The following is a 13,285-nucleotide window of genomic DNA, read 5'->3' as shown; positions in this document are numbered from 1 at the left end:
CCAGTTTAGTAAATTGGCCATAACTTCCTCAATATTCATCGGAATTGGGCTTATAATATATCGTTGGAAAGGTCTTTGCAAACCCCATCCAACTACACCACTATTGGACCCATATCATGGACCAACCAAACTGGATTGGCTGTTTTCTTAAAATAAAGTTTTCAAAATCAGGGAGAAGAGAAAAGAAATAAAACTTTCCGCAACACTAGACCTTTCCACACTTTCGTTTCATTCAATTATGATTCGACGTGAAAGGCACTCATCACTGGGTTTGGTTTTGGGGAGACACAAATGGGTGCCTACAGGTACAAAATGATACATTTGGCCATGCAATTTGAACACATAAATTCCTTTGTAAGTGCTTGCATAATAGTGACCCCCAAGAGAACTGTATGCGAACAAATTATTGTACAATCTAGCATATTTCCTAAAATGCACAGCAACTTCGTCCTTTGAAGTGAACAGGTAAACAAGCTCAGGAGGATACTCAGATGCAGCTATCTCTATGTCCCCATTTCCACAGCAAAACTGCAAGGATTCAAACATAAACTTTTTTGCACCACATTTATCACAGTAAAAAGGGACAGAAAGCCTGAAAGGAGCTGTTGGTAATTGTCGGCCTATAGCAGCACCAAGAACATCTAAATCGAAAACAAATATAACCAAACAAACATATAAGCTAAATACTAACAATAATGATAGGCAAACATACAACATCTATTATTGTTATATCCTTTTACCTTCTGTAGGACAGTGTGTAGAAGTTTTTTTTGGAAAGAGCAGTTGGTATTGCTTGCACTTACCTGCACCAAACTTAGAATATATTATTTAACCATATATACAAACCCTGACAATCAATAATGCCAAAAAGTGAACTATTTGTAAGCGTAAAGAAACTCTATGTGTAGCACAGCCTGGACACATGGAATCACCAGTGTAAAAGCGAGCATGCGACTGCCCAAAATAAAATATATGCACATGCATTATAGCTAAAGGAAATATAAATGCACCTAAACAAGTAACACCGTATACCTAGTTGGCTGTGATGCGGGCAGTTGTTGTATACATTTCTGCCGCTTTGATGTTCGGCTTTGTCGAGACTGCGTAGCAGCACATTGATTGTCCGGTAAAGAGGGGCTAGATGTAAAGCTATAGTTACTCTGTTTTTTTTCCCCCTAAACACAATGCTATTTATCTTAAATAATGTAACTCTGATATATATATATATATACCTAGCAAATGCTGATTGTGATGCCCTCTGTGTGACCTTATTTAATCTGCTACAGCTTTTCCGAGATAGGCGAGATATGCCGTATCGACAATCTATTATACAACAGGTAACAATCACCCTACATAGCAAAAGATGCAAGTACCAGCTGCATAGAACATATTTAAATGTAAACAAGTTTAATTAGGACAATACCCATTCTCACACCCTTAGATCAATTTGTAAAAGCTGGACTGTAGTTAAATCTCCAAATAGCAACTCTAGATGAAATCTGTCAAAGCTGTGAAACCAGAAAACCCCAAAAAAAAAATAGTAAAGCAATAAACAGCAAACAATTAATAATTCCATTCATTTTAAAAAGCCATATTAGGCAATACATTCATAACAGCGGTTTCATTACAGCAAAAAAGACTCCATGTCCATGATATTTTAATAACTAAGAGGCAAAAGGTGCCTAATAGAGCTGCTACACGATAAATACAACCATAGGAACTACATACATGTCCTTAAATACCTAAATCCAAAAGGCAGCTACCGTCACAGTACATAGCTAATTAAACAACTAATAAGCCTACCGCATTTGTAAATGGTCTCTAAATCTGCCACATCAGTAACAAGGCGCTCAGAAGGCTGCACTTCCACACCAGTCTTAGATGGCTCATTCAAAGCAATCCTGCGCTTATTTGAAAGAGACGGTGGAAGAGCTAGGACTGGAATCTGGTTTGCTTCAACAGTTGGTGTAACCACTACAAAAAAAATGAGGATAGGCAACACTTAAGATTGCAACACTTACAGAAATGATACTCTTAGTAATCTAAAGCAACAATATTTATTTGTTACCTTGAACTAAAGTAACAGATAAAAAATTGTTGCTCTGACTATATAAGGCTACAGTCGCTTAAAGTGTACCTTTTTCTAATATAAGACAATAAACATAATAATTGTTGCATGAAAAGATAACAATAACAAAACTATAGCTTGAAAATGTAACATTAATATCTATGTTGCCATCTACGGTTATTTGTTGCCTTTGCTATAAGACAACACTTTTTTTATATTAGGCAATGGTTTTTCACTGTTACCTTTGCTTTATTTTGTTGTAGTGAACACACTCATTGTTCACCAAACAATTAACAGGTTCAAGTTGGCTAGAACTCCTTTCCAAGCAGTCAAGATGACCTTTCAAAAGCAAATACTTCTCCCTTATTAAGCAACACTCTTCACTGATCTTCACAGCTGCACCATAGTTAGCATCAACTATCTCTAGATTAAACACAGAAGCTATGAAGAAGCATGCTTTGTTTGCAACCCTTTGCTCAGCAATGTCTATTTCAAGACAAGGTTCACTAAAAATGCACTCCATGGCAATACTATTATGAGGGCAGGTAACCATTACCCAAGAGTTATAGCCATGTCCTTCTAACTTAGTAGTTTCAATGGCAGTTACAGTGACACCGGTCTTTCTCACTAAAACCCCCAAAACCTGTGCAAAATCAACCGAAACATGAACATCATTAGATGTCACAGCCTCTCTTGTGCTGCACTCTGCACGAATGCGACTCAAGTCTTCTCTGTCCTGCACTAATTCAGCGCATCGATTCTTATATAACTTGACACATAAACGATACATCTTAATGCGCTCATATGTGAAATCAGACACCCGAACACTAAAACGACAAATCAATCTCTTCACAGCCTTGTGAGCCGCTCTTTCACGAGACTCTTCAACTGAACTCGCATCTCCACCGTAGAAAATGAAACGTGCACGGGAGTTTGGCTTATTAATCCGTACAAAGACATTATTCTTAGCGGTATCTATGAATCCATACGCCGGAGGTGGAAACTGCAGCCAAGCGACAACCTTTTCCAAAAGAGGCTGAAAAGGAACAAAGACTCTGTTCGAACGTCTAGCCATAACCTGTAATGGCAAAATCGTTGTTCAGGACAAAGTATTCACAACACAGGTTTTCACCTCCCAAGGAACACCACTAAAGCCTAGCTATACCACGTAACAAAATCTATAGAAAAAAAAGATGCAAAGAGAGCACCTAATCACAGCACGCGACTTAGTAGCAGCGACTTAGTAGCAGTGCATGTAGCACATGAAAAGTGAATACATATAAGTCGAACATCAAAACCATACACGCTACTACTAACAATTGTAAATGCACATCAAAACAAGACACTTCCATATAGCAAGACATCATAAACTTTTAAAAGGATGAAATGAACACGTGAAAAGCATGGTAATCACTACACAACACCTAGTACATAAAAGGAATCATAGGAATTACCTTAACAAATTTGCTGCGAACATCACAACAGGAAAAACTCCAACAGAAACACCACAAACAATGCTACAAGCAAACCTGTAATCCCAAGAAGAGCTAAGTTTAAAATATATAAATCCATCTATCTATTTATTGGATTCACCATTGGTAGAACAAATTGGACATTATACAAAGCCAATTCGGCAAAGGGAATTATATGCAAAGGCAATTCACCAACTAACCAAATCAAATTGACAATAATATTCATTAATTCCATTATAACTACCACACAAAATGGATTCTAAGTAATAAAAATTTCAAAGCCTAATTCTACAATAGCTGTCAAAGCTGTGTAGGTTAAATTTACAATGTCATTGTATTAGAGCATGTACAAAGCAGATATAAAGCATCTGTCAAATGATAGACAGAATACAAGGAACAGGTAATAAATCATGCAAATAATCTAATCAGTTATATGAATTTAAATCATAATTGACTTCAATTTAAAATAAATATATATGCTCACAAAAGCACAACTCATTCACCCAAAAACACTCTTAAATTGACCCAATTTAATTTAAATCCAAACCTAATAAAAGCATTTTCCCATAGAACAGGTGAATTCAAATAAACCTAAAACAATCTTGATTTAGTAGTTATGAATGTAGAGTTCAATTTGCCAGGGAATCCGAAACACGTAGTCCAAAAATACATCTGCAAGAGTGTACAATAGGAATCCTAATGGCATCTAAAAGAAAGCACCAACTCTCAAACGAATACCTCTCCAAACCAAACTCAGATCATCCACAACCAGAGAGAAAGTGACATCGAGGATGAACAGGCTGCTACATCCCAAAACGAACCCCCGTTACTCTATATATAGGCTATCGTAAACCAGGGCAGTCATTCATAACCCTAGAAATCTGTGACAAACTAAGTACATCAAAGTCATCCCCAAGTCTTTTAAAAATTGCTGAAAAAGGACATTGAAGTAGCGCCCAAGTAAGCTACTCCAGTTCAAACACATCAAACACTAATCGTAATCCTAACCAGAGCTAATATGCAATGTAAAATAGCAAACCAAACCTAGAATTGGAAACCAGAAAAGCGAAAAGAGTAGAAAAAATATACCAGCCATTCTCAGACAAACACCCAGACGAAGCCATCTTCCTTCCAGACCTCATCATCCAACCCAGAGCCTCCGAAAACCAGAGCGAGAAAAAGCCCAAACCAAACCAAATTCAAGAAAACAAACCGAATCCCCAAAAGTCAACAACATCTCTTGCAAGAACAATGCTACCCCAGCTGTCACTACAACAAAAGGCATAAGGACCAGCTGGACTCCCCAATACACACGGCAAACAAAACGCAAATGCTTAAGCAGGGGCAAAGTCGGCAGTTCATTAAAATTAAGGGCACCTATGTAATAGCACCAAAAAATACTATTCATAAGGAATAGTAGAAAGTTTTGCATTTTTATAATGGTTATGGATACATGACATGGTCTGACATTTTTTTTTGTTTTGCATTTTTCATTTCAAATTAAAAAATAATTTTTTTTTGCATTCTTTAATTATTTATTATAATAAAATAATTTGCGTATTTTCATATGAGTAACTTTTTGTTTATTAAGCAAATGGAAATACGTATTTAAGATTTGTATACTCTCCTTTCAAATGTATTTCATAGTATTCTAGAAATTGTGTACCTTTTGTAAACCACACATTAAATGTTGTTATAAAAAAAAGACTAGTAATATAATTATAATTTATGTAATAATAAAAATATTAGTTTCTATTGTTTATTAACCTTCTTTTTTTTTCTTACCTTTCCAAAAAAAAAAAAAAATACTCCATCCGTTTCAATTTGTTAGTCCCATATACAATTTTGACATTTCAAAAAAATCTACCTATATTGATATATTTCACGTTTAACTTAGTTTTTATTTCCTATTTTATACATCTTAATTTCTGATTGGTTAAATTAATTGAATGTGCATTGATGACAAGACTCTAATTAAAGAAAGGAAATTTTGAAAAATACCACCACGTATAATAGTCAATTTTGACATTACCACCTCAAGTTTTTTTTTTATTTATTTTTTTAATCTTACCACCTAGTTTTTTCCAAAACCTTTAAAACTCCCGCCACTTTTGCAAGTGACGTCATCATGGGCTCCACCTTTTCATTTTCCCTCATTTTCGATCTCTCTTCCTTCAACCTCCCTCGATTTCCCCTATCTTCCTTCTCCCTTGTGTCAATCTCTTCTCTCAAATTTGATTGCAATTACACAAATTTCGCAAATTAGGTATAAATTTCTACAATCTAACCTCAACGAATTGAATTGATTAGTGTAATTAGGGTTTAGGTAATCAATTTGGGGGTTTTGCTAAATTCGAAAAATTAGGATTTATGAATTGAAAATTGAATGAATAGTTGGACAATTAAACAAGTAATTGGGGCGAAAACACAATTAAATCATACAATTGGGGCGAAAACACTAACATTGTAGTGGTGATTACTCATTTATATGATCATGTTCATATGATCATGTTCATATGCAAAAAAAAAAAAAAAAAAAAAAAAAAAAAAAAAAAAAAAAAACCACAGCCCAAAATACCAGAGTGGCAGTGCTCAAATTACATTAGAGGCTTGTCAATTGGTACCCCCCCACTACTCTTTTGCTAAGAGAAAGTACCACACAAAGGCTTCTTTTAGAAAGAAAGGAGAGGTAAGTGTTGAATGTTAGGGTTTCACAATAAATTTGGGTGGGTGCGTGAGAGTACAGTAATGGGTATTGAAGAGAAGAGAGAAGAGATAGAAAGAAGGGAGAAGCAAGACAGGGAAATCGAGGGAAGAGAGAGGGAATATGAAAAAGTGGGACCCATGATGACGTCACTTGCAAAAGTGGTGGGAGTTTTAAAGGATTTGGAAAAAACTAGGTGGTAAGATTAATAATTAATAAAAAAAAACCTTGAGGTGGTATTGTCAAAATTGAGTGATATACATTGTGGTATTTTTTAAATTTTCCTTAAAGAAATTACTCCCTTAATTTATGCAATTATGGCTAATTCTTTTCTAAAAAAAATTAGGAAAACTTGCCAAAAATAACACCACCTTTCAGCGGTCTTCCAAGAATAGAACAACCTTTGGATTATTTCAAAATAAACGACCTTTGATACACATCTGTAAAAAATGAAACCAAAAACCTGTAACATTTGACATGTGTCACATGTGTGATTGGTTAATATAATATAATTTTATTTTAAGATTTTTCTTTAATAATTACGATTTAAAAATAAAAAAAAAAATTATATCAAAACACTTTTAAAAAATAATTAAAACCAAAGAAAAAACTGAATTTTTTTTTTAAAAAAAAACTCCCTTGACCTCCACCATCTAGTCCTCCAATAACCACTGGTAGTCGAAGCTCCCTACCCGGCGGCCGGCGCCGACACAAAACCCCTCCTGACCCAAACTATGATGACCGAGCCACCGTCAAAAGAAATGGGATGAATTGAGGGATTATTAATTCTATCCCAACAAGTTCCTCCTTCCACCATAGCTTAAACAAGCTAGAAATGTCGGATTACAGGTCGTTATTGGACTCGAAAATGATCAAATTATCGTGCAATTATTGAACATCAGGAAACTAACAAGTCCGATCTTCAATCATGGGGTTTAATGCCAGAGCCCCCTATCCGGCGCCGACAACACCCCTCCTGACCCAAACCATGATGACCGAGCCACCGTCAAAAGAAATGAGATGAATTATTGAGAGATTAACAATTCTATCCCAACAAGTTCCTCCTTCCACCATAGCATAAACAAGCTAAAAATGTCGAATTACAGGTCATTATCGGACTCGAAACTGATCAAATTATCATGCAATTATCGAACATCAAGAAACAAATCCGATCTTCAATCAATTATGGGGTTTGATAGGGGCTGGTGCAGTGATTCGGGAAACAAAAACCACCACAAGAATTTGGGGTTTAAAGTTTCGGGTGGTGATTCAAGGGAGGAAGGGGGTGAAGACGGTCATTGGAAGGGCGAAATTGGTTCGCCGACATAGTGGAGGTAGTTTGGCGTCGATCTGTGGGGAGAGGAGCATTTTCGAGGGGAGGGAAGAAGGTTTTAGGGCGGGAGGAAGGTGGTTTAGTGGAAGGAACTGGTGGTCGGGTCTGGGTTAGGAGGGGTGCCGCCGACGTCAGGGTAGGGGGATGGGGCTCTAGCCACCGGCCGTTATTGGGAGGCCCAGCGATGGCTGCCAGGGACGGAGGGTTTTTTTCTAGTTTCATTTTTTTTAATTTTAAAGTTTTTTTTAAAAAAGATTCTTAAAAAAATTGACTAATGACATTGTGACACGTGTCACTAGTAACCTTTTTAACAGGTTATCAACAGGTTACGTTTCATTTTTGGCAGATGTGTATCAAAGGTCGTTTTATTTTGGAATAATGTAAAGGTCATTCGATTCTTGAAAGACCGGTGAAAAGTGGTGTTATTTTTGGCAATTTTTCCAAAAACTTAATAAGGCAAAACTATTTTATGAATTGTTTTTTACTTTAACGTTACATTCCAAATATTCTCCTTTTCTTATTTTTATGTGATTGATTCCATATGAGACTATCATATTGAAACGGAGGGAGTAACGTTCAATTTGAGCTTTCAATTTCTTCCAACTTGCTAGGATTTGTGTTCAACCGCACGTATAACTAATTGACTATTATATTTGATTGGAACTATACAATATACTATATTCACCCTTCATTCTTTTACAATCGTAACATTAGAGATTTAGCATCTCACAATCAAGAGATTGTATGATCAAACTTCACTAGTATAGAGACACGTACTTTAGGGTGGGGATTCCCTTCCCTTCCCCCCTCCCCCCTCAAAATGCCTAGCCAGTTTACCCAGGCTGGGAGGACCTGTGAGAGGTTTCGACCTGGTAGGATCCTTCTCCGTACAAAAAAAAAGGTTATAGATTTTGCATTATGCACATATATTTATTTGATCGTCTTTTATGATTTCGTGATTGGAAAAAACATAGTCATGTGAATTTTTGTTAGATTTATCTCGATATAAACTTTTAATATTTAGTACAGTATATTAAAATTTTACAATATTTGGTAAATAGTATTATAGATATGAATAATATAAATGAAAATTGATTTCGTGATTGGAAAAAACATAGTCATGTGAATTTTTGTTAGATTTATCTCGATATAAACTTTTAATATTTAGTACAGTATATTAAAATTTTACAATATTTGGTAAATAGTATTATAGATATGAATAATATAAATGAAAATTTTTCTAACAAAAAAAATATAATAAATATGAATGGTAAAATTAAAATAATCTCAACTTTCACGTATTCGTTTTAAATAATTCCAACTTTGAATTATTTAAAATGAATACGCAGCTTTGAATGATTTAAAATGAATACGTGAAAGTTGAGATTAGATATTGCTTGATAAACATAAAAATTTAAAGGTTGCAATAAAAAAAATTAAAAGAAAATAAAAAACCCCGAAGTACTGTATTAGATTTGCGTTGTTTTCACTGTAAGTTGCATAGTTTTCTTTTCTTTTGTTCTGTAAGTCAATTTCACGTGTTCTATGCTTAATACTACATACTATTGTTTTTTTACGTAAGTTAATACTATTCAATTGGGTTGTCTTCCTACTTCAACTAGTTCAAAAGTTCAAAACTTGTGCGAAATAATATTTCATTATTTATTTATTAGAAATTGTACAAAACGAAATTATTGTAAGTAAAAAAAAAAATTAAAAAAAAGGTACAATTATAAGCATTGTTATATACCATAAGATTAAGGGTAATGCAATATGTAGACTTTAGGGCTACAAATAAACGTTAAAGGCCTTTCCTTATTTGTATTCCGTATTAGTTTATGAATGCATGACAAAATCACGTACAAATTAGCGTAATTAATAAATATACTTCATAATACTTTCCACCATTAGCTATATATCAAATAATATTTTAGTATTCATAGTATGAAAATATACTATTGTTCGTATTTAAAAAGTACTCATTGTTCATGTAATAATAATAATAATAATAATAATAATAATAATAATAATAATAATAATAATAATATCTTAAGAAGTATTTTATAATATTACGAAACATTATTTCTTAATCTTTAGTCTTTACCCCTATATATATATATTTTTTTAAATTATTATTGATGGGCTTCATTCCCTAAATATAAGGCCAAAACTTCTCTCTAAGATATACTACGTAGTACGGAGTAATAACTTCTTTATAAAAAAAAAGTTAAGTTTTTTTTTTTTTTTTTTTTTTTTTTTTTTTTTTTAAAGGATGGTACTGTGGTAGTAATCATGAGAGGGGTATTTTGAGAAAGCATAATTTTTCAACCAATAGCCCCTTTCACTTTATATATTTTGTGAAAGCGAAATTTATCAACCAAGATTCCTACTTCAAGAATAATCATGATATTCTAAATTTGTGTTCATATCAATTGGCTCCCACTTAAGGTTTGAGGTGGCGGAGTAGTGACATCAGTCACATCACTCTCCAATCCCAACCTTGCTCGTATCCTTGAAGCTAAGTCTAGAGATCAAACCTTATGATAATTTGACGAGTTCTCTTATTTGCCCGAGTTTAGAAGTGCTTCAAAAAATGTGTTATGAGGGTAAATTAGATTTTTTTTTTCCAACTGTTAATAGACCAACTAAACTAAAAGATTAAGTTGATAGTTGAAACTCAGGATCAATAATAAAGTGAAAAGGCAAAGTTAAAAATGCAAAAGTAAACATAATTTACCTTGATGTAATATCAAATCTAAGGCCAAAGAGTTTCTTGCTTAGATTAACCATAGACCCTGCCTCCGCCTTTAGCAACTCTACAAACTCCGCAACCTCCTCCTCCCTAATAACCCGAAACTACTCGACTCGTTTCATCGTAAACAGCTTGATCACCAAGATATTCCGCACCTGCCGCCAATACTCACCATACGGGGCCAATCCAATATCCGAGGAATCATAAAAAATTCTCTTTTCCAACCATAAGATTTGGCCTACTATGAAACACCGCATCATGAGTCTTCATAACCTCCCTTGCCGTGTCAGCCGATGCACAACTACGGTAGGGATTTCACCTAGCCGGAGGTGCATGATAGGCCCATACACCGTCGCCAACTCGGCGAGGTGACGGTGCGGGAGGGCGTTACCCCATGCTAGTTGGTGTAACTTGTCAATCAAGGGTAACTTTATTGGTCCTGATGGTGAATTATTATGTTCAAATTATTGAATAATGTTGTTAGAGAAAATATGAAAGTGTACGGGATATACCGGTAGCATCCATAATATGCCGGTAAAAGAGTGTCGCGCAGTTTAAAACCCTCGTTAATCATTGAATAATTCATGTCCTTACCGGCGTGAGTCTCTACCACGTGGAGAGCTGCTTCTCGGAACGTGGCATGTCCCTCTGACACGTGGAGAGTTGCTTGGTGCCGCGTAGGCACCTGCTATTTACAAGGTCGGTGTGCCACCTATCTTTATAGGTGGCACCTGCTTGGTTGTGTTCCTATAAATACCCAAGCAAATCCTCATTTCAAAGGTAGAATCTCTCTCTCTCTCTAAAACACTTTCTCTCTCTTCTTTCACTTTATTCACTTTCTTCTCACAAAGGTACTGACTTTAGCATCGGAGTGGTTATTCCCGGATAACCCCCGGGTTAGCTAATCTGTATTGGCTGTGTAGGTGAGCAATTGGACGGTAAACCATTACCAGCCCTCAGACATTAACGGAAACAGAATCCAGCAGGAACAATTGGTGCTAGAAGGAGGGGATAATAATAACTTCTATCGTCCAACAGGACCTCTCACAGTCATGGAAGGAAGTAAGGAAACTTCGGTACCGGTGCCAGAAGTTGATAACCGACAATATGATAACAATGTCCTTAACGCTAACACGAATAAAACCGTACTACCAATCATGGTCGAAGATGAAACTCATCTCCTTCACGGTAACACAATGAACAGGCCCATAACACCTAACCGTAGTAGAGCATTAACCCCAGATCCCTTGGAAGGGTTTACCCCGGAGGAGCTAGAGATAACGGACAAGGTCATGCGGGCTATGTCTAAGAAAAGAAAGGAAGCCGAGTTAACGGCAGGGGGAATGCGGGATGAGGTACCGACAAAGCCGCTGATAGTGAACTTGGAGAGTCAGTTCAATCAGGCGGGACAGCAGCAACCGTCAAGAAGTCGGGGCCGAGAGACCACACCGGCTGAGCGCTAACTCACACAAAGCGCCCAGGTGGGGGATTCAGGTTCTTATCGGCATGATATTTCTAGTGGTTTGGAAAGGCGGGCAGTCAGGGCGATCATCAGGCCAGAATCTCTCCGTTCACACAAGAGGTACTTGACCAACAAATGGAGAAAATAAAGATGCCGTCCTGTACGTATGACGGTAAGGGGGACCCAAAGCGGTATGTGGCTGCGTTTGAGAGTCACATGTTGCTATATACCGACACCGATGCTGTGTGGTGTAAAGTTTTCCCTACAACTCTTACCGGCGCAGCTTCGGATTGGTTCTCCAATTTAGAGCCGGGATCAATTGACTGCTTTGAGACCCTGGTGGAGTTGTTCACAGGTCAGTACATAAGTAATAGTGCGAGACAAAGGACATCTGGCGAGCTCATGGCTATTCAGCAACGAAAGGATGAGTCGCTCAGAGATTTCATTAGACGCTTCAACAACGAGGCTAACACTATACCAAAATTGCAGCAAGAAATTGCCGTGATGGCATTGATGAATGGGCTGGGTGACAACGACTTCAAAAAATATATGTCGCGGAAGTCTTTCCCAAACTTAGGGGTAGCATTTTCCAAGGCTCATGAATACATAAAAAGTGAGGAGCTGCTGAAAACGAGCCGTCAGATATCGTCGGCAGAGCCCTCCAGAAGGCAAAGTGATAATAGCTTGAATTCTCAGATGGGTGGGGTAAGCAGGGCGCTGCCGCAAGGTCAGCAGAGATCCGGAAGGCCGACAAGGGGATTGGGTCGTTATAGTAGTTATACGCAGTTAAACACCCCGAGAGCGGTAATATATTCAATAAACCAGAATAGAGAAGATTGGAGTCGACCGACACCGATGATAACGAAGGGTTGGGACGTGAAGAAATATTGCATGTTTCATAGAGATGTTGGTCATTACACCGAAGAATGTGTTCAGTTAAAAGAGAACATTGAAGATCTCATAAGGAAGGGGTGATTATCCCAGTATCGTACCCAGGCAGGTCCCAGCCGACAGCAAAATTCACAGCCTAGGCAAACCGAGTATCGAAAGCAGGGAGATTCATCAATGCAAGATGATACTTACAGGCAAAATCATGCGGAAACATCCAGACAGGGAGGTAATCCGACAGGGCGCAAAATAACGATCGATGTTATTACGGGAGGACCAGTATATAGGGGTTCCGTGAGCGGGGCGAAGAAGAGTTTATCGGAATACCGGCACCTAGTGAACGCTTTGAGCGTAGAGGAACGACCTCGACCTTCTTCCATGCTTTCAATATCTTTTTCGGAGGAGGATGCTAAGGGAATAATTTACCCTCATGATGATCCGTTGGTGCTGATATTGACGGTAAATGGAGCAGATATCAAGCGGGCACTCGTTGACGGCAGAAGTTCCGCAAATATCCTGTTTGCTAAGGCTTTTGATGCCATGAGGATTGGCCGAAAATACTTGACGACAGTGTCTTATCCCGTGATAGGTTTCAACGGATCAACG

The 13,285-nt window shown here is 37.0% G+C and overlaps 1 protein-coding gene across 1 annotated transcript; it reads left to right on the top strand.

Moving 5' to 3' along the window:
• Positions 1 to 11,941: 11,941 nt before the first annotated feature.
• On the top strand, positions 11,942 to 12,766 carry LOC145577697 (uncharacterized). The gene has a single exon (XM_081635166.1). The coding sequence runs from the start codon at positions 11,942 to 11,944 to the stop codon at positions 12,764 to 12,766; it is 825 nt and encodes a 274-aa protein (XP_081491292.1).
• Positions 12,767 to 13,285: the final 519 nt, after the last annotated feature.

The sequence above is a fragment of the Chenopodium album genome, chromosome 14, assembly GCF_948465745.1.
Source record: "Chenopodium album chromosome 14, dcCheAlbu1.1, whole genome shotgun sequence".
Classification (NCBI taxonomy): Eukaryota; Viridiplantae; Streptophyta; class Magnoliopsida; order Caryophyllales; family Amaranthaceae; genus Chenopodium; species Chenopodium album.
This window is presented reverse-complemented; position numbering and strand designations above follow the sequence as displayed.

What these genes read in the sequence shown, in the direction of transcription:
- LOC145577697 (XM_081635166.1), top strand. Translation starts at nt 11,942, where the DNA reads ATGCCGTCCTGTACGTATGACGGTAAGGGGGACCCAAAGCGGTATGTG.